This window comes from Bubalus kerabau, chromosome 23 (assembly GCF_029407905.1).
Source record: "Bubalus kerabau isolate K-KA32 ecotype Philippines breed swamp buffalo chromosome 23, PCC_UOA_SB_1v2, whole genome shotgun sequence".
In the NCBI taxonomy this organism is placed as follows: Eukaryota; Metazoa; Chordata; class Mammalia; order Artiodactyla; family Bovidae; genus Bubalus; species Bubalus kerabau.
In genome coordinates this window covers 18041643-18056493 of record NC_073646.1, presented here as the reverse complement: position 1 = coordinate 18056493, position 14851 = coordinate 18041643, and the positions used below count along the sequence as shown (strand labels likewise).

General features: G+C 43.1%; 1 protein-coding gene across 1 annotated transcript in view; it reads right to left on the bottom strand.

The window, feature by feature from the left end:
- Positions 1 to 14851, bottom strand: part of TMC5 (transmembrane channel like 5) — a 56748-nt gene that overhangs the window by 15830 nt on the left and 26067 nt on the right. Inside the window, exons 11-16 of the mRNA XM_055561342.1 lie at positions 12834 to 12985; positions 7585 to 7663; positions 6254 to 6351; positions 4478 to 4573; positions 2494 to 2569; positions 2176 to 2309 (exon numbers count right to left, since the gene is read on the bottom strand). Coding sequence (XP_055417317.1) covers positions 2176 to 2309; positions 2494 to 2569; positions 4478 to 4573; positions 6254 to 6351; positions 7585 to 7663; positions 12834 to 12985 — 635 coding nt within the window. The remainder of the gene's footprint in view (positions 1 to 2175; positions 2310 to 2493; positions 2570 to 4477; positions 4574 to 6253; positions 6352 to 7584; positions 7664 to 12833; positions 12986 to 14851) is intronic.

Here is a 14851-nt window from a genome sequence, read left to right as displayed (position 1 = left end):
TACTCATGTCCATTGGGTCGGTAATGCCATCCAACCATCTCATCCTCTGTCATCCCCTTCTTCTCCTGCATTTAATCTTTCCCAGCATCAAGATCTTTACCAGTGAATCAGTTCTTCACATCAGGTGGCCAAAGTATTGGAGATTCAGCTCCAGCATCAGTCCGTCCAATGAATATTCAGGACTGATTTCCTTTAGGATTGACTGGTTTGATCTCCTTCCAGTCCAAGAGACTCATTGTTTGCTGTCTAAACAATGGAAACGGTGAGAGACTTTATTTTTGGGGGGGGCTCCATAATCACTGCAGATGATGGCTGCAGCCGTGAAATTAAAAGACGCTTGCTCTTTGGAAGAAAAGCTATGACAAAACTAGACAGCATAATAAAAAGCAGAGACATTATCAAAGGTCCATCTAGTCAAAGCTATGGGTTTTCCAGTAGTCACGTATGACTGTAAGAACTGGACTATAAAGAAAGCTGAACACTGAAAAATTGATGCTTTTGAACTGTGGTGTTGGAGAAGACTCTTGAGAGTCCCTTGGACAGCAAGGAGATCCAACCAGTCAATCCTAAAGGAAATCAGTCCTGAATATTCATTGGAAGGACTGAAGTTGAAGCTGAAACTCCAATACTTTGGCCACCTGATGGGAAGAACTGACTCATTGGTAAAGACCTCGATGCTGGGAAAGATTGAAGGCAGGAGGAGAAAGGGATTACAGAGGATGGTTGGATGGCATCACCCACCTGATGGACATGAGTTTGAGCAAGCTCTGAAAGTTGGTGATGGACAGGGAAGCCTCACGTGCTGCAGTCCATGGGGTCACAAAGAGTTGGACACGACTGAGCGACTGAACTGGACTGAACTGAGGTTGGTTATAGCTCTCATCAAGAAAGTGAAAGTGAGGTTGGAGGTGTAAGAAGAAGCCTGACCAGACGGACCTTTCAGTTCATTAGAGGACGTTCTGTTCTCTGTGTGGAGACCTGGATTCTCCCCAGCTGGGAACCTGCATGACCTGGAGGAAGTGAGGGGGCCCTGCCAGTCAAGACTGGGCACCTGTCACGTGGTGACCAAACTTGGATGTATTAATCCCTAGATCATAGCATCTGTTGGCTACCAAGGGAACTTGGTATGCAGATGACACCACCCTAATGGCAGAAAGAGAGAGGCTGTCCAAGGGACTCTCAAGAGTCTTCTCCAGGACCACAGTTCAAAATCATCAATTCTTCAGTGTTCAGCATTCTTTATGATCCAACTCCCACATCCATAGATGACTACTGGAAAAATCATAGCTTTGACTACATGGACTTTTGTCACAATGTAATATCTCTGCTTTTTAATTTGCTGTCTAGGTTGTTCATAGCTTTTCTTTCCAGGAGCAACTGTCTTCTAATTTCATGGGTGCAGTTACCAACTGCAGTGATTTTGGAGCCCAGAAAATAAAGTCTGTCACTGTTTCCATTGTTTCCCCATCTATTTGCCATGAAGTGATGGGACCAGATGCCATGATCTTCGTTTTCTGAATGCTGAGTTTTAAGCCAACTTTTTCACTCTCCTCTTTCACTTTCATCAAGAGGCTCTTTAGTTCTTCTCTTTCTGCCATAAGGGTGGTGTCATCTGCCTATCTGAAGTTATTGATATTTCTCCTGGCAATCTTGATTCCAGCTTGTGCTTCATCCAGCCCAGCGTTTCTCATGATGTACTCTGCATGACGTATCTAAAGTAGTCCAAATCATTGAAACAAAGTAGAAAGTGCTGGGAGGACAGAGGAGGGGAGAGGGAAAATTACAGAGTTTGGCAAGTATAGACTTTCAATTTCATAAGATGAAGAAGTTCCAGAAATCTGTAGCTAAACAATGTGAATATATTTAACTCTACTGAACTATACACTTTTAAATAAGATGACTAAGATTCCAGCTTGTGATTCATCCAGTCCGGCATTTCACATGATGTACTCTGCATATAAGTTAAACAAACAAGGTAACAATATACAGCCTTGATGGACTCCTTTCCCAATTTTGAACCAGTTCACTGTTCCATGTCTGGTTCTAACTGTTGCTTCTTGACCAATTATTTTTTCAGTGGCTGTGGCCTTCTGATCTGTTGGTCTCACTATATCTGAAGAATGATAAAAACCTACATTTTAAAACACCCGCTCCTCCAAGGCTGCCATCTCCTACCTCCAGATGGTGATGGCCAGGGTGCACAGGACCCCAGTGAAGGATGGGAAGAAAAGCAGAAAGATGAAGAAAGTCATCATCTGCGAGGCCCGCCACGCTTTGCTCGGAGGCTGGAAATTCATCATCAGGCTGATCTGAAGAAGAGATGCAGTCACCTCCCTTGTGCGGCCAGAGGAGCAGGCCAAGGGGGCCCCAGCTAGACACCAGTCCCCTGATAGCCTTCCCATCACCACCACTGCCCCACCCCACCCAATTTCAACCACCACTGGGTCATATGGGACTGCAAAGCCAATTGGTTCCAACTTCAGACTGACTCACATTTTTGACGTAGAACATGATGAAAAGAGTAATCATTTGGATAAAGGGCAGCAAAGGACAGAAGAAGGTTCCAATCCTATGAGAGAGTGGGGATGAGCATCAGAGGTCAGGGAAGGCACAGGGAATGGGTTAATGACGGGTGTGGGGGGAAGGCGGAGGGTGTTACGGGCTGCATTGTGTCCCTCCAAACTCATTTGTTGAAGTCGTAACCCCAATACCTCAGAATGTGTTTGGAGATAGGGCCTTGAAAGAGACAATTAAGGTAAAATGAGGTCACTCACCTCGTGTGGGCCCTAACGGACACACAGAGGGAAGAGGACATGTGAGGGTCCAGGGTAAAGGCGCCATGTACAGGCCAAGGATGGAGGCCTCAGGCGAAGTCAACCCTGCAAACACCTTGATCTGGGATTTCAAGCCTCCGGAATTGTGAGAAAATAAATTTGTGCGGTTTATTATTTAATAAATAGCCACCATTTAAAGTACATGTGGTACTTTATTATCAAAGCGCTAGAAAACTCATACAGAGGGGGACTGCTTCCAATATGGCAAACCCGGCAAATCCCCACCATATCCAGAATCCACAGTTCTAGGAAAGAGATTCTGCAGAGAACGTTACCCACTTGGCCATTAGTTAAACCACCAGACGGCCTTCGGGCAGCCCTCGCCCAGGTGTCCCAAATGCGGGACGTGAATTCCGCCTACTCATCTGGCATTTGAGAAGGCCTGACGTCCTGCCAGGACAAGCATTAAACTGCATTGTTACAAAGGAGAAGGGCCCTCGCTCTTTAATTCTCCCCAATGCTGCTGAGGCCAAAGGAAGAAAATATCAGCTTGGGTGCTGGTGTCTTTAAGTCCTAACACTTGCCAACCTCCTTAAAAAAAAAAAAAAAAAACAGGTAGTCTTTAGATTGAGAGCCTTGATAGCAGCATCTAGCTAGAATTTTACTTTTTATGATGGGTTTGATTTTATTTTTCAAATGACTTGGAATTTAAAGTCAAATGATATGATTTTCCATTGATGATGATAAAATAAAGACTCATTTAAATGTATTTAAGTTTATAAAAAGCAAACAACATAAAAGAGAATATAAAGTCAAAAACAGTCCAGTGTTAGACAAGCCAAGCAAAATAGGAAGGCTGGTTAAGATGGTAAATTTTAGGTTATGTGTTTTGTACTACAAATTTTAAAAAAGAGCCCTTAAAAGGATGACAACAGTCATATAATAAACCTTTCTGAGTCAGTTACTCGCCAAGCATTTAATGCATGCATTTTCTCATTTAATCCTCACCAAAAGTCTATAAAGTAGGTGCTACTATTTCCCCCATTAACAGATTAGAAAATGAAGGTTTAGCGAGAGTTTATATATAACTTTCCCAGTGGCATCCTGTTCATTGGGTAAAAGGACTTTGGCAACTGTCCAGTTGCCAGTGGTGTCTTGGCAGTAAGCAAACGCACCACCTAAGCTACATAAAGAAAAAGTCTTCACCACCTCCAAAAATAAATTCATTGACATTACTGAGTTATTTGCAGATAGCCAAATCACCCAGGGCAACTTTAAAGAGTTGGGAAATAAGGTGCTTTACAGTTGTATGGCCTATTTGAGATTGCAGAGCAGATGTCTTATATCACTTGACTTAATCGTCAACTAAGTCGAAGGCAGCTCTTATTATGTGCATTTGACAGATAAGGAGACTGAGGCTCAAAGAAGTTCAGTGACCTCAATGAGTAGAAGAGCCAACCCCACAATCCAAGTTTATCCAGGTTGCCCTTCAGGTTGGGGTCCCTGCTCCGTGTCAATTCTTGGTTGAAGTCCTCATAAAGGAAGAGAACACTCTGGGACATGAATGCATGGTCCTCAGACTGGCTGAATTTGGTATCACCTGTGCAGCTTTGAAAAACAACAGGTTCTGGGCATAGCCACCAAAACTCCAAGTTCACAGTCAGGTGGGAACCACTGAGCAAACCAAAAATTTCAAAACTTACCACACCAGAGTTTGTGCATAGATGAGTTCTAACACATTTCTGGCAATGTCAAACTCCTGTAAGCCAAGACTTGTGATAAGCCGCATCCCAATGATTCTGTGAAAATATGATGAGGTTAGTACACAAACCATGAACTCCCTCCTTCAAAAGATTCCCCACAACCAACAAAGGAGGACAAACTTTCACCAGTTTGGAATAAAGTTATGACTACCCTTGCAAGTTTTCGAAAAGTTCCAAGTATGAGCATGTTTTAGAAGAAATAATTGAGGGAATCAAGGGAAAATGGAATTAACACAAAGGATTCAAATGGAGATACTGCTAAAGTGGTTCAAAAATTTCTAGAGAACATTATTTAAATTATCCCACCTGCTACTTAAACAGATAACTAATTATTAATAGGTTTACTAAAATAGGTATTATTTAAATTACCCCACCTATTATCTTCTTTGTACCACTTTTTGCTTTTAAATCTTTCTTTTAAACCTTTATTTTAATATAGTTTAAATCTATATTTAAACTCAGCACCTCTCAACCAAAATGAACTGAAAAATTCTCAACTTTCAGTTACGGCTATTGAGTTAATGGTGTTTCCCTGTTTTCTAAATCCACAAGGAGGAAACCTAGGTCCCCATTTATTCTGAAGAAAGTTGAGACCATTTTGATTTTTTTTTTCATACAGAAGAATTGCCAAAAAAACACAAAAACTGCTATAAAAGACAAACAAAATAACAACAACAAAAACTTTCTCACCTTTATGTCCAAGAGGCTGAACTAAAAGTGAGTTAGAGTAGATTGAGTGAGGAAATTTGGCATTCAACCCACTGAGGAAGGAATCAGCATTACATCATGCCATCTTATTACTAAGGCAGCTTGTGAAATAAGTAAATGTCTATTAGGAATGAGATGCTCATGATATTTTTATAAAATATATGAGTAAATAAATAAAAGAGGACCATACATGGGCCAATGATGATATTGCCCCAATCCTGCACACTTGGGGTCTAAATTAAAAATTAATGCATTAATTAAATTCAATGAAAACAATGAGATAAATCTATAGTACAAACATGGAAAGATGACAAGGCATTCTCACTATACAAACTCCATAGCAGTTTTGCAACTTAGCACGCACACATGCACACACATATAAAGCAAGACGTGCACAGAAAATCTGGAAGAATACACATACACTGCTGCTGCTAAGTCGCTTCAGTCGTGTCCGACTCTGTGCGACCCCATAGATGGCAGCCCATCAGGCTCCTCCGTCCCTGGGATTCTCCAGGCAAGGACACTGGAGTGGGTTGCCATTTCCTTCTCCAATGCATGAAAGTTTAAAGTGAAAGGGAAGTCGCTCAGTCGTGTCCGACTCTCAGCGACCCCACGGACTGCAGCCCACCAGGCTCCTCCATCCATGGGAGTTTCCAGGTAAGAGTACTGGAGTGGGTTGCCAATGCCTTCTCTGATACATACACTAGAAGATTAAAATGATCTATGGTGGATACGATGTCATACGACTCCGTTTCTGTGTTTCATTTATAGAACTTTCTTTCTCAGGAGATTATAAAGGGCCACTTGAATTAAATGAACTTTGACAACAGAACTGTCAAGGTGAAATTTCAGTTACTTCAGAAGAAAACAATATTCCTAAGGACAATAGGCAGACTTAGGACAATGTACACTTAGAGTACAGAAGGGACCCATACTTCCTGCTCAGCCAATGCTACGGCTTCAGTTACAGCAGCAGGTACTAATTACTCAAGACAGACAAATATTTACCTTCTCAGGAACTCCCCCAGGAAGGAATCAGCTAAAGAGAACACAAAATCCATCAGCAGGAGCCGGTAGATTTCTTGGCCAATGAGGGTTTCCCAACACTGGAAAGCAAAGGCAAACAAGAGGTTGGGATGAGGGAGGAGGCTGTTGCCATCTGTTGCTGCCCCCCTGGTCTCATAAGAATGGAGTTGGCAGCTTAGTTTGATGGAGCCTTGGAGTGCCCAGAAAAGCAGACCCACTCTCATCAGAAATGCGTTTATTTCTGAGTGTTTATTCTCTTTCTGTGCGCCTTCTTCCTCCATTAAGGCTTGCCCTCCTCATGTACCCAGACTTTCCTGTCTCACTACCTCTCCCCTTTAACACTTTTCATCTTTGTCCTATGCCTTCTGGATCCTGTTTTTTAGCCAAGAAGAGCAGAAGGTGTCAATGGCTAATAATGCCTCCATTCCTTTTGCTTATTAACCTTGTGAAAAATCAATATCTTAAAATTTTTTTTTTAATTTTATTTTACTTTTATGTATACTTTCTCTGACATGTTTCTTTTCTTTATATTGAACCTTCTGATTTTTATCATTTTTTCTCTGTCTATAGGACTTCTTTAAACCTTTCTCATGTGGAAGTTCTGCTAGAAATGATTTCCCGCAGTATTTGTTTTTCTGAGAAGGTCTTTATTTTTCTTTCACTTTTGAGGGATAATTTAACCAAATATGGAAATCTTGGTTGGTGTATTTTTTATTTCAACACTTAAGAATTGTCCTAGACTCTCAAAAAATAATTTTTGAGTACTATGAAAAGTAACCCCCCGCATTTTCCTATTCTTTATCCTCTATAGGTAAAGTTTTAAAAAATAGTCTAGTTTTTTTTAAGGCTTATGCCTTGTTTTTAGTTTTCTGTAATGCTATCTGATGTGCCAAGTTGGAGTTTTTTTAAATTTTTAATTTAATTTATTTCTTTCTTTGGGTGCTTTCTTGCTCAGTGTTCTTTGAGCTTCCTGTTTCTATGGTTTGGTGTCTTTCAATAATTTTAAAATAATTTGTATCTTCTTGATTAAGAAAGTGGCCTAAAGGTTTAGCAGATTGGCATAAACAGGAAGGTCGAAATGGTCAGTTTTTGAAGTTAGTTACTTCTGTAGGAAGCCCAAGGATGGATGGAAGGGTGGAAGGGTGAATGGATGGATAGATGGATAGATGAATAGATGGATAAGTAGATGGACAGATGGATGGGAAAAATAACATGGTATCTACTCTAATACCATAGGCAGAAACCATTGAGAAACTCACTTCCTCCCTGATGGTCAAAGCCAAGCTTAAAGCAAAACGGCATAGAAATCTTACCTCTTCACTATCCAGGGCCACAATGTTGAGCCAATAGTAACACAGAATTCCAATGATTGATATTTTCAGAAAGATATTTCTAAAAAATGAAGAGAAAACAACTATCATTACTTCCATGGCAGTCATGGGAGATGCTTGCTAATATTTCATTTGGGGCACATGGTAGGATGGAAATTCCTGCCCCCCTGTGGTTATGTGCTTCTAGTTGCTCGGTTGTGCCCAACTCTTTGCGACTCCATGAACAGCAGCCTGCCAGGCTCCTCTGTCCATGGGGATTCTCCAGGCAAGAACACTGGAATGGGTTGCCATTTTCTCCTCCAGGGGATCTTCCCGACCCAGGGATTGAACCCAGGTCTCCCATGTTGCAGGCAGATTCTTTACTCTCTGAGCCACCAAGGAAGCCCCCTGTGGTTGGTGGGGGCGGGGCACATATGACTAGTTCTGGCAAATGAGCTGTGAGCATAAACAATGTGTGTTATCTTGTGTCACTTCTAGACTAGAGTATTTAAATGCCAGTGAGACTCACCATCTTCCCTCTGGAAGGACAATCAGCCTGAACCCCTGAGTGACTAACGTAGGCAGAATTTCCCTGCCAATCCACAAGGGTGTGCAATGTGAACAAGAAATAAATACTTGTGTTCTAAATCACTGTGAGTTTGGAGTGGGGGTGGGGGGTTGCAGGGATGTTTGTTACCACAGTTTAACCTCATTTATTCTGACTGATACACTCTCTTTTGGGCATATCCAAACTACCTGATTTCACTTCTCACTGTAATAGTAGTACACATACATACTATTCATCAGGTGCCACCAGGGACAGTAAACATGCTACACACTTTTTCGAATCATCCCTCTTAATCATTCCAGCTCTACCATCAGGTAGATAGTATTTTATGCCTATCTTACTGATGAGGAAACTGAAGCACAGAGAGATGAAATAACTTGTACAAGATCACACGGATTACTTAGGGGCAATGTCATGCTTAGGGGCGTGACAAAGGTTGAAAACAAGGACCACCTGATTTAACAGCCTGAGTTCTTAAATCTAGTCACTTTGCCCAAATCAGTAACTTCTGGTTTTAAGAGGTCTTCAACATTGATGTGCCAAGAACCATGTACCACTACACCAGTCGTTTTCAAAGTATGGTCCGCAGACCAGCAGTAGCATCTGTAATCTTGTTAGAAAGGCAAACTTTCTGGCCCTCTCCCAGATCTTCTGAATCAGGCACTCTGGTATAGGGCCCAGCAATCCCTCCAGGCAATTCTGGTCCAGGTTAAAGGTTGAGAACCAACCATTAGACAAAACAACACAGTGAAGGAAGAGACAGGATTTGCCTTTTTCAACACTAGATCCCAAATCTCTTACCCAGTGCCTAGCCTATAATAGACTCTCAATATCTACTGGATTAATGCCTTACTGTACAGTGATACTGTCATTTATGATAAGAAATATGCATTTGGTCTTCTTGTCCTTTTCTTGTCCTTGCACTGAGCTCCTGAAACCTTTGGAATATCCTAAGTGAGGAGAGCTATCAAGGTGTCTTTTGTTATATTAATGTGACTGTTGGGAAGCCCCTAGGTCTACTAAGGTTAGGGGCTGGTTGCCGTGACAACCGATCCTGTGATTTCGAGGATCTGAACTCAGCGTGCCTATTGCAGACTCCAGGGAGGAGAGAGGGGCTGGAGATTGAATTTATTGGGCTTCTCTGATGGCTCAATGGGTAAAGAATCTGCCTGCAATGCAGGAGACCTGGGTTCGATCCCTGGGTTGGGAAGATGCCCTGGAGGAGGGCAGGGCAACCCACTCCAGTATTCTTGTCTGGAGAATCCCCATAGACAGAGAAGCCTGGCAGGCTACATACCATCCATGGGGTTGCAAAGAGTCAGACACAACTGAGCTAAAACACAGAACCAGTAGCCATTTAACTAGTCATGCATACGTGATGAAGCCTCCACAAAAACTCAAAAGGAGGCGGGTTCGGTGACCTTCTGGCTTGGTGACAGGATGGTATTTGGGAGACTGAAAATCTCAGAAAGGGCAACAAAGCTCTACATACACAGACTTTGCCCTACACATCTCTTCTACCTGGCTGTTCTTGAGTTATAGCTTTTTATAATAAAGCAGTAATCTCATAAGTAAAGTGTTTCTCTGAGTCACGTGAGCTGTTCTAGCAAATACTCAAACTCGAGTAGGGGGTCACTGGAACCTCCGATCTATAGTTGGTCAGTCAGAAGCCCAGGTGACAATGTGGATTTGCGACTGGTACCAGAAGAGGGGGTGGGGGCAGCCCTGTGGGGCTGAGCCTTACCCTGTGGGATTCTGACACTACCTTCAGGTACATAATGTCAGAGTTGAATTAAATTGTAGGACACCCATCTGTGTGTATTGGAGAATGGCTTGGTGGTGTGGGAAAACCCACATGTCGGAACTGGTGTCAGAACTTAAATACATTAACTGCAGTATAACTCCAGGTTAAACCTATTTCTGAGCTTTCTTATTTTCTCTGCATATAGAGAAGATTTTGAATATTTTCTGAAGCAATACCTAAGGCTATATTAAAAGATAGTGAATTTCTCTTGGGATCAGAAAAATGCAAATTAAATAAAGTGATTAGTTCAAAATGACACGCTGAGCATTGGAGCCTATTACCTATCATACTGAACCTATCACCTCTACATCCACATTCTACTGAAATGATGAAAGAAAAAAAAAAAGTCAAAAGCTAAAAGATCCATAAAGCAGTGGGAAACAAAAAAGTCATCATGAACAGACCAGAAATATAGAGGAATTTATGGAAAATAGAAAGCAGAAATAAAGGACACAAAGATTAAAATATGAAAAGGGGTCAGTGAAGAAGACTGGAGAAAACCAAATTTAAAACAAATTTGGGAGAAGACTGCCTCAGAGGTGGTGGTAGTTCTGAAGATGCCTGGAACTTAGAGACAGCAGATGCAAAGGGTCTGGAAAGAACAACGGGGTGATTGTTTGGTGATGCCAGATGTCAGAAACCCTCAAAGCCATACCTGTAGGCCTCAGAAGAGGTAGTTAGAATATGGAGTCCTTGGCCTATGCAAATCCACATTCAAATCGAAAGGCAAAATAAAAAAAATGTGGGAACGTGGAAGTACTTAAAAAGTTGACCATCCCAAGATCTACTCTAAAATAACGTCTTATCTTCTCTCACAAAAGGAAGACATTGTAAGTAGGATACGTTGAACAGACACTGAGCAAAGACGCCAGTGTGCTGCTGAACTGTGCACTGAAAACGGTTTAAATTTTTTTTTAATCGCAATAAAAAAAAATCCTGATTGTTTCTAACCATCGAGAGGAGGCGCCCAGAGGTGTAGTGTGGGTAGAAAGGAAGGCTTTCTAAAATTTTTTTCTTCAGGAAAACGATACTTGTATCTATGCGTGCTCAGTGGCTCCGTCATGTCCGACTCTGCAACCCTAAGGGCTGTAGCCCACCAGGCTCCTCCATCCATGGAGTTTTCCAGGCAAGAGTATACTGGAGTAGAGTGCCATTTCCTACATGCCCTTGAGGAAAGGCGTGGCAACCCACTCCAGTATTCTTGCCTGGAGAATCCCATGGACAGAGAAGCCTGATGGGCTACAATCCATAGGGTTGCAAAGAGTCAGACATGAATATGGTGACTTAGCACGCACACATCATCTTCTATTCCTTATGTTTCATAGCTCTTCAAATAAAGATGAACTCTGGACCTATCTATCAAATACATATACAGATAACTCTAAGCATTAACCTGAAGTCAGTCAACATTTTCTGTGAAGGTCCAGACAGTAAATATTTTTGGCCTTGCAAACCATACAGTTTGTGTCCCAACTCTGCAGTTGTAGCAGGAAAGGAGTCATAGATGATACGTCACCAGTGGACATGGTTGCATTCCAGTGAGACTTTATTTATGAAAATGGGAGGCAGGCTGGGCCTGCAGGCTGCTGTTTGCTAACTCCTGATCTAAAATAATAAGCGTATATATATATATATATATATACACACATATATACACTTTCCTGGTGGATCAGAGGTTAAAGCATCTGCCTGCAATGCGGGAGACCTGGGTTCGATCCCTGGGTTGGGAAGATCCCTGGAGAAGGAAATGGCAACCCACTCCAGTATTCTTGCCTGGAGAATCCCATGGACAGAGGAGCCTGGTAGGCTGCTTTGCACGGGGTTGCAAAGAGTCGGACGCGACTGAGCGACTTAACTTTCAACTTTAATATATGTGTGTGTGTGTGTGTGTTTTAAAATATGCTTGTTACAATTTAAGGGTAACAGAAATGCTTAAGATTTGTGTGAAGAAACTATAAGCATAAACATAAGTATAGATTTGCTATTCCAGGAAGAAGGAATGGCCAGTGCAAAGGTGCTGAGATGGGCATACAGTTTGTGAACAATGAAAAGGCGAGTGAGGCTGGGGGCTGGGGTCACTGAGGAAGTGGAAAGAGGTAGAAAATAAAACTGAAGAACTGACCAGGAGCCAGATCTCAGAGGCAATGGTAAAGTAAGGACTCTGAAATTGATCAGTAAAAAAAAGTCAATCTGGTAGTTCAGCCTCATCACTATAAACACCACCATAACCAGGAAATGGTCAGGGTACTAGCCAGGAAGAAGCAATAAAGAAAACAATTTGGGTAGCTTTATATTTTATCAAGACTGTGGGGTCACTTCCGGCACATACAATGCCTTTCTGGGAATCACAAAAAGGGATCCTTTCCCAGCCAATGAATTGCCAAAAGCATCCCCTCAACTTCAACCTCCCCCTCCAACCAACAATTTGGATGGTTAAATGACAGAAATGAACCTGTTCCTCCTGGCTGATTCAGTGGGTACTCAGCCTCAAGTCGGACTCATGGAACTCTGGATGATCAGTTCCCACGTGACTTCTTAGCCAAGAACGTCTGTGCAGTGCACAACCTACTCACCCATACATCTCATAACTGAGAACCATGCTCCTCAAGCTGGCAGCAAGATAAGCCATTACTGGGAAAGCTTATCTGGGAAAGACAAGCCATTATTTTAAGCAAAGGGCAGATGTACCCAATTACTATATTTCTTCAGGGCTCTTTGGACTTTATGGCTAGTAACTCATACCATAAAAACATAATCTACTCTTGAAATTCTTTCTGGAAAACAGAACTGTGATACTTGAGTGTAACCCTTTCTAGTTTCCATCCCATTTTTCCCTCCGTGAAAATTGAGGCTGGAGTGAGAAGTGACAGCCACACCTACCGGATCAGGAGGGTATAGACTTCGTGCCTCGGCATCTCGTAGCGCTCCACCAGCCTGAACATGGAGTAGAAGCGAGGCACGACCAGGTTGATGCAGGACACGACGAAAGGCAGTAAAAGCACCGCCCCAGGGTTACTGTGGTTCGCCAGGAACTGCGGGGGATGGAGGGAGAGAATCAAGTTGCTGACCGTACACCGGACCCCTCTCTGCCCGACTCAGAAGATCCCCCAAGGTGGGAAAACCCCAGATTAAAACTCTTCTGATTAGCTATTAAAGGACCACTTACCAAGCACTTGCCCTTGGCCGAGAATTACTCACATGATGCTTTAATTCCCACTATAGCCCAATAGGTGGGTGTTAATAGACTTAACTGATGGACCACCTGAGGCTCAGAGAGGCAAAGATGCTTACCCAGGGTTCCCCAGCTAGAAATTGGCAGATTTGAACCCAGGTCTATCAGACTCAGGGACCTATGGCCCAACAGCCATTCTGTGACTTTACTTTCCTCACCAAGAGGTTTGGAAACATGAGAATGTGCTCCATGCTGCTGGAAGAAAAGCTTGAGTTACCAAAGCTACGACACAAGGGAATTTCTCCTCTGCTCTCCTGCGTGCCCCTGTTCATTTCACCAAGCTTTGCCTGTCCTCGGGTGCTGAATTGGGGGCAAGGGGAGCCTCTGCTAGCCCATGCTGCTCTTTTCTACGAGGGTTAGAGGGGTGCCCCTGCCTTTGTGGGGACACCACCCTGGCATTTGTCTGGAGTGAAGCCTATGCCACCCCTCTTGGAGTAAGAGATTCTAATGGATTTATCTGATGTCTGAAAGTTCCCTCATTGCCCACCCTGAAGCCTGACTCTGTCTCTATTTACCTCTGGATAGCTTTGAAAACACCACTTGCACTTTCACAGTATCTTTGGAGCCAGATTAATTTAGGGTCAAATGCTGCGACCCTCCCTGTGCTTATAAGCTAAAGCTTTGGAACTACAAGCATAGCTTCTCTGAGCCTCTTTCCTAGTCTGCCTGATGGGGAGATTATCATATAACCCAGAGAGACACTGTAAGAATTAAGTGAGACCACATAAGGGGCTTCCTTGGTAGCTCAGTTGGTAAAGAATCCTCCTGCAATGCAGGAGACCCCAGTTCGATTCCTGGGTTGGGAAGATCTGCTGGAGAAGGGATAGGCTATCCACTCCAGTATTCTTGGCTTCTCTGGTGGCTCAGCTGGTAAAGAATCCACCTGCAATGCGGGACACCTGGGTTCAATCCCTGCGTTGGGAAGATCCCTTGGAGAAGGGAAAGGCTACCTACTCCAATATTCTGGCCTAGAGAATTCCATGGACTGCATAGTCCATGGGGTTGCAAAGAGTCGGACACGACTGAGCCATTTTCACTTTCAAATAAGGAAAGGTCCAGTTGCGGAGCTGCTAAATGACACAGCTGGGGGCACCATTCATGTGAAATTGTAGCTGCCAGTGAATGTGCCTCCTCGAGCTGTGCAGAGGGTTGATCCTGCCTGGTACAGATGTTCAAACAATGGGAATGATTCTTCTCCTCCTCCTTCACTACCTCCTTCACTTCAGGTAAGTGTGAAGAAAACCTTCAGAGTCAAGGAGAAACTCAGAAGTCGTCTTTATACTTACAGCTGCCCTGCCACAGCTTCCAACCCAGGTAGGCAGTGCCAGGCCCTGGAGCACTGGGACTCAGTCTCATCTCTTTCAGGGCAAACCTTAATAGGAACCCTTAGGTTTGTCCCATTTCACACCCATTTCTTGCTGGCTCCTCCTCCACTGCGTTGAGCACCTACTATGTATCAGGAGTTGGGCCAGGTGCCTGGCTATTCTTTTGAAGAAACAAATGTGTAAACAAGCATTTTCAATGCTGCATGTGGCAAGTGCACAGGGAAAGACTGCAGAGTCAGGTGCACCTAACTCAGTCTAGTAAGAGAGGTGATGGTGAGAAAAGATTTCCTGGGGGACGTGTCACTCATGGAGAAAAGGAGGAGTTTGCCAGATGAAGGGGA